This window comes from Ceratosolen solmsi, unplaced genomic scaffold (genome assembly GCF_000503995.2).
Source record: "Ceratosolen solmsi marchali unplaced genomic scaffold, CerSol_1.0 scaffold47, whole genome shotgun sequence".
Lineage (NCBI taxonomy): Eukaryota > Metazoa > Arthropoda > Insecta > Hymenoptera > Agaonidae > Ceratosolen > Ceratosolen solmsi.
Window position 1 is genome coordinate 4,378,354 of NW_011948419.1, and position 11,229 is coordinate 4,389,582.

At 29.0% G+C, this 11,229-nt stretch overlaps 1 protein-coding gene across 1 annotated transcript in view; it reads right to left on the minus strand.

Moving 5' to 3' along the window:
* The window catches only part of LOC105360781 (uncharacterized), a 244,055-nt gene that overhangs the window by 187,545 nt on the left and 45,281 nt on the right, over positions 1–11,229 (minus strand). The window contains exon 2 of the mRNA XM_011497782.1: positions 5,254–5,631. Coding sequence (XP_011496084.1) covers positions 5,254–5,265 — 12 coding nt within the window. The 5' untranslated portion in view covers positions 5,266–5,631. The remainder of the gene's footprint in view (positions 1–5,253; positions 5,632–11,229) is intronic.

The window sequence follows — 11,229 nt, forward strand, 5'->3', positions numbered from 1 at the left end:
TGAAACAGTCACATGAAATAATTTTATACTGATAATGTTCAATGAATTTCAGTAATTAAAATTTTATTGAATTTAGATTAGGACATCAATATCAATTCTATAATTATTATACAAATATTATTGAAGCAATTATATATTATTATTACAAAAAAAATTTAATATGAATAGAAATTACAGCGAACTAATTTCAAAATTTTTTAGCTTTTCGCAAGCAACAGTTAAATCCGTCAATTATTATTGCCTAGAAATTCAAATATCTTCTTTAATAAATATCATATACTTTATTATTAATTATTTATATTTCATATGATATAATTAAATTTATAAGTATCTATATTAATAAAAGCTTTTAAATATATTATTTTTTTATATATTTCCCTTGTATTCTAAATATAAATTCAAGGAAATGGGTGATTTTTATAAAAATTTGTTTTCTTTTTTTTAATATCACTTATTCGGTTTTATAAAATATCAAATATTTAAGCAAAATATTTTAAGTTTACATAAAATAAAAAAAATGGAAAGAAACTAAGAAAGACAGGTCGCTGAGAGAGGGAGAGAGGGAGAGAGAGAGAGAGAGAGAGAGAGAGAGAGAGAGAGAGAGATGGGGTTATCAAAGTATGTGAGAGTCAAAATGTGCAATAGTGAGAACATTGAGAGTGAGAGAAAAAGAAGCGAGGGCGGTGTTTTATGATTGCGAGATCAAGCGATAAATTGGCCCGTTGGCCGCGATATTTGCAATGGTAGATGAGAGTAAAGCTAACCATCGATTATTTATTGCCTGCGAATGGATAATTAAAAGGAATGAGATGAGATGCCCTCGCGGGACGTTTGACCGTTTCCTTTTTCTATTTTGCGCTTCTCTTTTAATCTTTCTCTCTCTCTCTCTCTCTCTCTCTCTCTCTCTCTCTCGCTCACTCTCTTCATTCTTCATTATTCGAATTGTAGAGTGTCTTAGTATAAATTATTGCTTTCGTTTCTTTTTTCCGCAGCGAAAGACTTTTTGATGTCTTGGGCATTATCACGCGATATGCTTACTAATTGGTATTTATGTAGCGAGTATACACTTTTTTCATATCGTGACATTCAAATCTTAAATCTATTTAATTTTATAATCGGTTACTATATGATCATGGGAAAAATTTTGGTAAATCATTTATATAATTTATTCACTGATGTCATCTTTTACTATATACAATTTACGTTCTTTCGGAGTGATTGAGTGATTCTTATGAATACAAGTAAGAATGAAAAATAAAACTGCAATTTAAGAATTTAATTTTCATATAAAATATTTATATTTTTATAATTTTTTCTAAACAAAATTAATTATTTAAAAATTAATTTAAAATATTATAAGATAAAAATGATTATAAATACTGCTCAATTATTGTTATTTTTAATTAAGAAAAATTCTGATTTCTATACTTTTATTGACTATTTTGTTTATTTACAATTGGAATTTCATTATGATAAACATACAATGGTAAATTCAATGAACGAAGTTTATCTGCTTTATCCCTTCTCTTCTCGCTCCCTTCATTCTGCCTTGTTATTTCACAAGCCACACCTGCATTAAACATTAATAAAAGATGAAATATTATTAATGTCTCGGTTAAATGACTTTCGACCCAAGCTTAACTCAAAAATATCACCTTTTCGCTAGAACACCCAACAGGAATTTTGTACCCATTTTCAAGTGCAAATATGATTCAAAGGATAAAAATGGAGAAAAAAGACAAAAAGATTGATCTTACCAGTTGAACATGGCGAAAAATACAAAAGCGGAAGCATAAGATATGAGTACGTGAAAAGGAAAAAATGGGACTCGGAGAATGAATGAAACTGATTAAAAATAAAAGGCTAAGAAGATATAAAGAGTAGAAAATAAAAATTACAATGTTCCAAATCAGAAAAATATTACAATAATTATAGTTTCTTATTTTCATATCACTTACACAATTAATCTTATATATATATATATACAATAATGTTTTAAAATAAAATATATGTTTTATACTGTCATTATTATTAAATCTTTGGAATCAATAAATTTAGAATTGTATATCCTTTAAAAAAATATCTGATCCCGGAAAAAAATTCTTCTACTTTTGTTTAATTACTCAAATTATCTCAATTACTTGAAAATGATATTTTTAAGTCATTAGAAAGCTACGCAATTGTAATGATATAAAAATGAAATCACTATGTGAGATTTCGACAATAAAAAAAGGATGGATTTAATAAGTCTATAATTATATAAAGTAGAGTAACAATTAATATACACTATATTCATATCTATACTTACTCATTACATTCATACTATATTCACTATATATACTATATCAAATATAACATCGAATTTCATTAATTTAGTTTCTCAATCATCATAATGAATCCTTATGTATGGCTTACCAGTATCCTCAGCATATCGCAAGGTCAAAAAACTGAACGCAGAGTATGCAATTCCTATTTTTATTTGCAATATCTACAAGAAAACTAATGTAAATCAGAATTTTATACGTCTAGTATGTGATAAAAAATATTACTGCTCTACAACTTTCCTTTGTAAGCGCACTTTCTTACAAGACCTTCCTAAATAGTTTTAAGCTTCTTTCTTCTCCTCTCCCATTCCCATCCGCTCACTCTCTGTCTGTTTCTCCCTCCCTCTCTCTCTCTCTCTCTCTCTCTCTCTCTCTCTCTCCCTCTCTCTCTCTCTCTCTCACTCTCTCCCGCTCTCTAGTAGACTCACATATTCCATTTCTTCGTGTGACTATTGCATTTAAATTTCAAACTTTTTATTTGATTCGATTCACAGGTCTGTCCATCCGTAACTTTCGTATGAGGTATAGAGTTATTTGTAAATTTTACGATTTTACCCTTGACAAGACTAATGTTTGTATCATAAATCTACACGCAGCCAACAACTGTGAAGCCTCAGCTTATTATGTGTATTGTTACAGATTTTATAAGTTACCATAAGAAGAATTAGTATGATGTTGAGCGACGATTTAATCTAGTTACTTATTCACGTATTATACATGAATTATTTTTATTTTTATTATATCACTGAACATCAATGTATCATATTTATCGATTCCCTTTTTTTTGACCGCATAAATACTTTGCGTACAATACACCTATAATACATCAATTTTATACGGACGAATCTCTTAGCTTATCCATATGTACATTATTTTTAAATGACTAAAAAAGTAATTACTGTAGAATAAAATCAATTGATATAATAATAGAATATAACAAGTTTATACAAAAATAATGATTTTAAAATAATAATAATATAACGAATATTCGAAATATAATGAATACAGTAATCCAGCATTCTATTAATATGCTTATGTAGCATTCAAATCATACTTAAATGTATTTAATAACTAAATAAAGTTCATTATTTATAATTGCTTTTAATTTATATCTTTAGAATAAAATATAATAAATTTTTATTATATTGATTAAAAAAAGAAAGATAAAAAGTGAGTTGAAGATAAGTGGAAGAACCAATGAGCCCAACATAAATGACATAACGTGCGATTATGTAATATATTAAGGATCAATTAATAAACACGAATAAGCCACTGCTGCCGACGGTCTTGTCCAATAAGAAAAATGCAAATGCATGCACTTCCACACCAACGGCGATTTCTTGGTGATGTACGTGTACTTAATTTTCTTTTTATATTATCATCTCTGTATCTGCCTTCTTACTATTAAATTTTATTACCTCTTATTCAAGAGAATATGAAGGGCTTCCAAAAATTTTGTGATAGATTCCAAAGATTTTGTGAAATTTTGTCCAAAAAAGATTGTGATCACATTTGAAAAAAATTTGAAATTTTCGATTTTTCGTAATTTTCATTAATATTTTCTTGAATTGTAGAGTATTAGAAAGTGTACATATATATATTTTATGTGTATATATATATTGAATGTACTATTGAATAAATTTAAGTTCAATTTTTTTGCATAGTTGAAGGGAGAGTTAATTTACTTAATACTAGTATAAAAGATAATTATTTCAATTCTCCGATAATCGTAAATTATTAATAATCTTATGTAGCCATTTTATATAATCAAATACACTACACGAATAATAAGATTTTAGAAAAAATAGTCGATATATTAAAGAAAAAAACAATACGTAGGCATACTTATCTTTATCTTTTTCATATATATGTTTTTATTTTATTTTCCTCATTTATTCATAAGCGGATGGATCGTTATGTATAAATATATCTAACATAAAAGTATGTAATATCAGAAAAATGAATGGTTATTTGAAATATAGCATTTGTTAGTTTGATGCTGAATTTGGAAATTTTGAAGTTTGCTACCATAAAGCTTGCTCGCTAAATGCATAGCAAACTGTATATACATTACAAACTATAGTCAATATATAGCAAAAGCCTGCAATCTGTGACGTAATGAATAAGCCAGCTTTTCAAATGTAAACGCATGCGAGCAGAGTATCACACTTGTGTGATTTATGCCTGAAGTCACGGGACTCGTTAAATGCGTGATATATAATCGCACCGATGCTTCATCTTTAAGTTCAACCGGTTATTATTGAAGGAATTTAGTTTACCAATGCATTGGGTGCAAAGGTTAAATTTTTTTTTTTGTTTGCCGCGATTGTGTTATCATGTTAATATGTTCTATAGATATAAATCTGTTAAGCTTCTGCCTTTCTTTCGAGTTTTTTATTGCTATATTCCAAATAACTAAATATTACTTTCCTTTGTTCATGAAGCGTAATATAATATCGCCATAATAGAAGTATAATATCCTATTTGATAATCATAAATGATAATCATGATACATCTCTATGGCTTTACACACGAATGACCTTAATAATTGATCTACTTCATAGGCTTCGAGGCTCGAATCGGGAATGGAAAAGAAAAACATGTTTTATAGCAATTTTTATATATTTCCTTGACCGCGGCACGCTGTTCGATTGTTTGAAACACTCGAAAAATAAACTAATCGATACCGTTTCTTTATTGTCAACAAAACGAAATAACCAATCAAAACGCCCCCAACGAGATAAGGCCTAGTAATGAGTACCGCGAACGTCTTCTGCACTCGGCATTGGCGCGAGAAATTTCATCAAGTCAGCCTTCGGCAAGAGGAGGGAAGAGAGGGAGCGATAGAAAAGTGGGTTGATAGCTGAGAGTAAAGAGGAAGAGTCGAGGTGAAATGTGGGCAACGCGAGAAAAGCTCTTGTTCACCTACCATGAAAACCATGAACCTTGATTGCAGGTTGGCGCTCCTGATGTAAGTCAGCGTCGTTTCTAGCCACCGCCTCCTCGCGCCGCTGCTCGACTCCTCGCGCTGAAACTCCGTGGCTTACGTTCGCACGATGGTGGTGGCCTACGCCTCAACCTAATCGGCTTCGCTTTTTATCGTCGCAAGCGCGCTTCTTTGCCTTTTTATTGCTGCGTTCGCATTGCTCTGCCCGTGTGCGATTATGTATTTGTGGGTAAGGAGAGTTCACTGATGTGGATTGGCCCGGCGACTCTTCGTTACACGCTCTATAGACACTGGCTCTGCTCTACTGGCATTGGATTGGCATACTGGCATAAATACTGGCCCGTTCGTGTCTTTGAATACCTGCAACGAATGCAAAAATCAAAGATTAATATTTATTAGTTAGATTTATGGACTATCAATGAATGAATTTTTTTAAAGACAATTCAAATACATATTTTCAGAGACTTGTTTAATCTATACTACATGCCGTAATGCGCCTGCTAGTGTAAGTTTTTATTGATACAATTTGATTATGTAAGTTAAATTGACACTTACAGCGCGAAAGTGCTTACTTTACATTCAATAGCTAAAATTGCAGGCTTTGAAATTACGAAAAATTACAGTAGAACAGTTCTCTATATGATATTATAGGTATGTATTACGCTGATGTATAGAGAAATGACTTTTAGACTTGATGAATTACAAATTTATGCACTGAATATGCAATAGATTATTTACATGGTTATTTTATAGTTCAAAGAGGGAAAAAAATCTGTATTTAAAATTGTTAGATAATATCAGCAGTTTCTAAATAATTTTAAACTGAATTTTCAAATATTCGACTTAGGAATGACAATAATGCCAAAAAAGCAATATTATATATTTTTCAATAAGACAGGTACTTGGATGCTTTCATAATATAACTTCGATTTTTTTTTAATATTTGCTACATAAGACAATTATTTTTAACAATCAGTTTCTAAAAAATATCATTTCTCACAACAAATAATTATTGCGATATTTTGAAATTTTCTTTTTATGTATAAAATATTATATTAAATTAAATATAAATAAAAGTTTACATAAATAATCATTGTAACACTATATTTTTGAAAAGCTTTCTTTTATAATTTTTATGTAATACAAAAATTATACAAAACTTTATAAAAAAGTAACGAAATGTAGATTTTTATTTAGCATCAAACGAGTTTTCGGCCTCGTCAAACTATGCATGCATATGGAGGTAAATTAATTTCTTATAATGAATTTAAAACTGCATATTACAACCATAATAAAACATATAATCCTAAATTGTTTAATTCATATATTTACTTAGTATTATATGAAAGTTAATCGAAGATACTCATGATTAATACTTCAATTATTTAAAAATTCTCGTTCATGGACTACAATTTTTTTCTTTGACGAGCTGCTGTGCCATTCGCACATTATCACACAGCATTTGCCATACTAAAATTGACAAATTTTCGAGCGCTTAGAATGTATGCACGAATGAAGTAAATCATAGATTTCACAATAATTTCTGGCAAATAGCACGGCACTCCGCAATTAAGGCGCCCGAGACTACGAAAGGTAAAGGAAGAAAAATTAAGAATAAAAATTACTCGACCTTAATACAACATTTCGCGAATTCGCTTAATATAACGTTGCTACAGCAATTCAGATGCGATTCGGCATAGCATCCATGAGCTAATTACTTACTTATTTAGGTCTCCAACTTTGGATTTAAGAATTGACTGAATTTATTATGCTCTTTAAAACAAGACTGACTATTTCCTTTTTAGACGTGTCTAATGTGAATTTAATGAACGTTGATTCAAAGAGATAACGGCGATCGGATCACAAGATGATATAAATAGTCGACAGAAATAGAAGACATTAAAATGTTACCGTTAAACATACTGGCTGACATTAATTTTAAATACTTTAGAAAAAAGTATAAATTTCTAGTAAAATTTATATCCTAATTATTATTAGCTGGATAAAAATGATGAATGTGTTTTTAAAAAAATTTATTTGTTAAATTTTTTTCTTCTTCTTAAAAATGAATTATTGTTCATCTGTTTAATAAAAATTTATATAAATAACGTACAAAATATTTTTTTTAAATGTTTGAATATTCATTTTAAAATGTAAAAACATATTCTTTAAATAAAGCAATGATTTTTATATACCTGATAGAGCATTCAATGTGTTTCAATTGTTCAACATCTATTACTGTTTCAATTTTAATCAAAATATATGAAATAAGTTCGTAAAAGTATATTTTAATGGTAATTGAAAACGAATTTGTAGGAAAATAATTTATTACAATTGTTTTTAATATACAATGAATTAAAGCAAGTCTATACTTTGTAATCAATTTCATCCAGTTTAGTCTTCGAGTATGTGATTAAATTCTGATAATAAAATAATAAATAAATTTTTTTAAAGAATGTAACGTAACGCTATTATTACATACATATGATGACAATTTAAGGGTAATAAATTTTGATTAAAAACTCAAAATTATTCTTGAACAGAAAAAAACGAACTTAAAATAATTATAAGAAATTAAATATTACCACTCTGAATAAAGTAATTAAAAGTAATGATTTAAGAATCTAAAGGAAACAAATAAATATAAAATAGGATTAGGTTAAAAAGATAATATTAAATTTATCGAAACGACGGGAAATCTTAAGTTTTTAATTAGAAAATTAAAGGAAAAGTTGTAGAAGAATATAATTTTAATATTATCAATTAATATTAGGCTATAAAATATATGTTGCTAATATGACAATAAACTACTCTTTACACAAAGCACTTAAAGACTTATTTAAACTGCAGAGTTCATCTATTTCATTTAACAATCTACAGCTAATTGCATCAAGCAAATTAAGATTGATTCAACGCACAACTCTAATAAGCAGCATATAAATGAGCAGCTTAGAAAGACTTAAGTAGAAAAATCAAAGTAGAGAATCATTGTGCAGAAATTTTAAAACAAATGGAATGGTAATATTAAGTTAAGTTCAAGAATCTTTCAATCTTAAGATATAATTGCTTCAGATTTTTCAAGTGTATGCGCTAAATTTAGCTAATTCATTTGATTAATTTACATTCATTGAAGAATGACAGTTTCGCCAATCGAAAAATTTTAAGTAAAATTGAAAATGAGAGAAAATTTAATTAAGAATTAGATTAGCCATTGAATGATCAATTGGTCACAGATCATCGACAATGCACATTAAACCGATAAATACCTGTGATAATAAGACATAATAGCAATTTGGGCACAGCTCCAAGTTTTCATTAAATCTACGCATCTGTCCGCAACGCATTCACGCATCTCTTCATTCAAATTGTTTTATCCGACCGACAATACGATCGACTAGCAGTAATGACCATAGAATAGCTGCGCGCGCATCTCTGCTACTCTGGACATCTTTCTCTCGGTCATACTATTTAGGGCATCCGGCAACCTCTTTTCACTCCATTTATGGCTAATGCAATGACAATACAAGCAAATTAAATTATTATATACGTATCAACGCGTACGATTATTTGAAATTATTTATTATATATACACGAGATCTATCGATTACCTATTAAAACAGAAGTTATTCCGTTTATCTTACACAGTATTTAGTACGTTATAATTATAGATATGCATTTTATTCCCAATTTTTTCGCAATTCGATAAATTACATACTGTACTCTTCCGTAAATAATAAGCAGAGTTTCTTCACAATATCATTAAATATGACTATTCTCAATTTTCAACACTTTTAATTATCAAAATCCATGAAATCATTACTATATATAAATATATATTTAAAAAATCTACCGATTAATAGTGCATCAATGGTTAGCAAAGCTCGTAGTATCGTGAATTAGCTAGGGCAATTCAATTCAAAGCCAATTACTTCGAAGTATAGCATTACAAGATCGAGAGACTAAAAAAATGTCAAATTAAATAAACTTATTGTCACGAACGATCCGACCGTTTTAAATTCAGCACTCGACCATCGTAAAAACGTCGACTTCTCATTGCGCACCTTATGGTATCACGTAAAAAAAGCGGCGAATGAGAAGGGGAAAATTGCACGTCACGCGAACTGATTTCACAATCATTTCGGTTATTTTGGTCTGACGTGCGGTAATGCACAAAACCACGACGATTCTCCAGTGCCATAATTCCCGAATGGCAATATGCGAACTTAATTGAATCTACCCAAATGTACAAATATATTCCCCTGCGAAATTTGGTTTTCATAGTTTCTATTTCTCCGTAACTCAAAACACGAAAACACGAGATCAATTGAAAGATAATTATCGTGGTTTTATTGAGAATTTATGGATGTAGAGAGATGGAAAGTTTACGCTCGAATGGAACAGATTGTTAAAATTAACCAAATGTGTATTAATTAATTCATTAAATTAAATACACCAACTATAACCTATTCTCAGCAATATTCCAATGTTTTATATTATAGGTTATGAAGCTCACACATACAATATAGAAGGTCTAATTATTCGGACGATCGCGTTTATCAGTATTTATTAATATCAAGATAAATTTAATTATTAGCAGTAGTACATTTATTAAATAAAATATTTCATCTGAAATACTGTATAAAACAATGTAATCTAATATTATTAAATACAATAAATAACAATTAATTCATAAAAAAAAATTGAACTTATATATGTACGTGGAAGTGTGCAGGCTCGCTAACGCGGTGTGTAATGAAAGTAATACATAAAGCATTAATTGAAAATTTCATTGTACTTTAATCGAATGGTAATAAAAATTTTTTTAAAAAACTCATAATAAAATATTATCTCTTATATCAGTAATGTGAAACATTATCTCATATAAAATTATTTTACTTATTATTATAACTTGTTTTATTAGCAAAATAAGAAAATAGCGTTTGATATATAACAAATTTTTTGCTTCGAAGCTTTCTGATTATACACATATATAAATATAAATGAATACTACAAACAAATCTATGTATATATTTATATCTTATTCACCGCACCATCGGACATAAATGAAAAAACAAAAATAGGAAGGATTTTCTTTTTTTTAATTATTGCTAACCATTATCTTATAAAATTTATTCTTTAGTTTTATAAAGTAAGATTCTATGACAATTATAAAAACATGCCTAAATAAGAATACATAAATCCTACGCCAAAAAAGATTAACAACATTTATTTTTGCATTTTAAGCAAATGAAAAAATATTTTGGTGAATTTTTGTATATGTATATTTCTATCTGTATATTCAAACATGATTATTCATACGAATACAAACTTTTTTTTTAAACAAGAAATCCATAATATTATCTTCCTAACAATCGCTACATTTATTCTCATTGCATTTTAAACTGACGTCTAAATCTTAAATACAAGCTCCGTCAATGAAAGAAAATACCTGCAATCTCTTTGGAATGAGTCAATATAGGCTACGAGAAGACCTCGATAATCTAGTGCATTTAAATCCACAAAAATATCATAATTTATCCACATTAATATATTGCAATAAAATAGAGCTACGTCTCCTTCAAAATATACAGAAGAAGGAAGAAAGAAAGATAGAAAGTATATGAATAGCCAAGTCGAGTGCATTTGTAGGTACAAAAGTCACTCCGCATGGAATCCCGGAATAAAAAGGCGTACATTCAGAAATATAAAGCGAAAAAAAGTTCGATCGTAGGCCACGGTTTTACGTTGAACCACGAGGCGATAATACTGCTACGTATAAGATTATTATCGCGTCAATGGGACTTTTTCATGAGGCGCATAACGTAATGACCGCGGCGGTACCGCGTTGCGTAATATTTACATATACGCGTATTTAAGTGTACCTGCAATGTCCATTAAAGTGTATGTGGGCACACACTTGTGTATGTGTGTGTGTGTGTGTGCGCGCGCGTGTGTGTG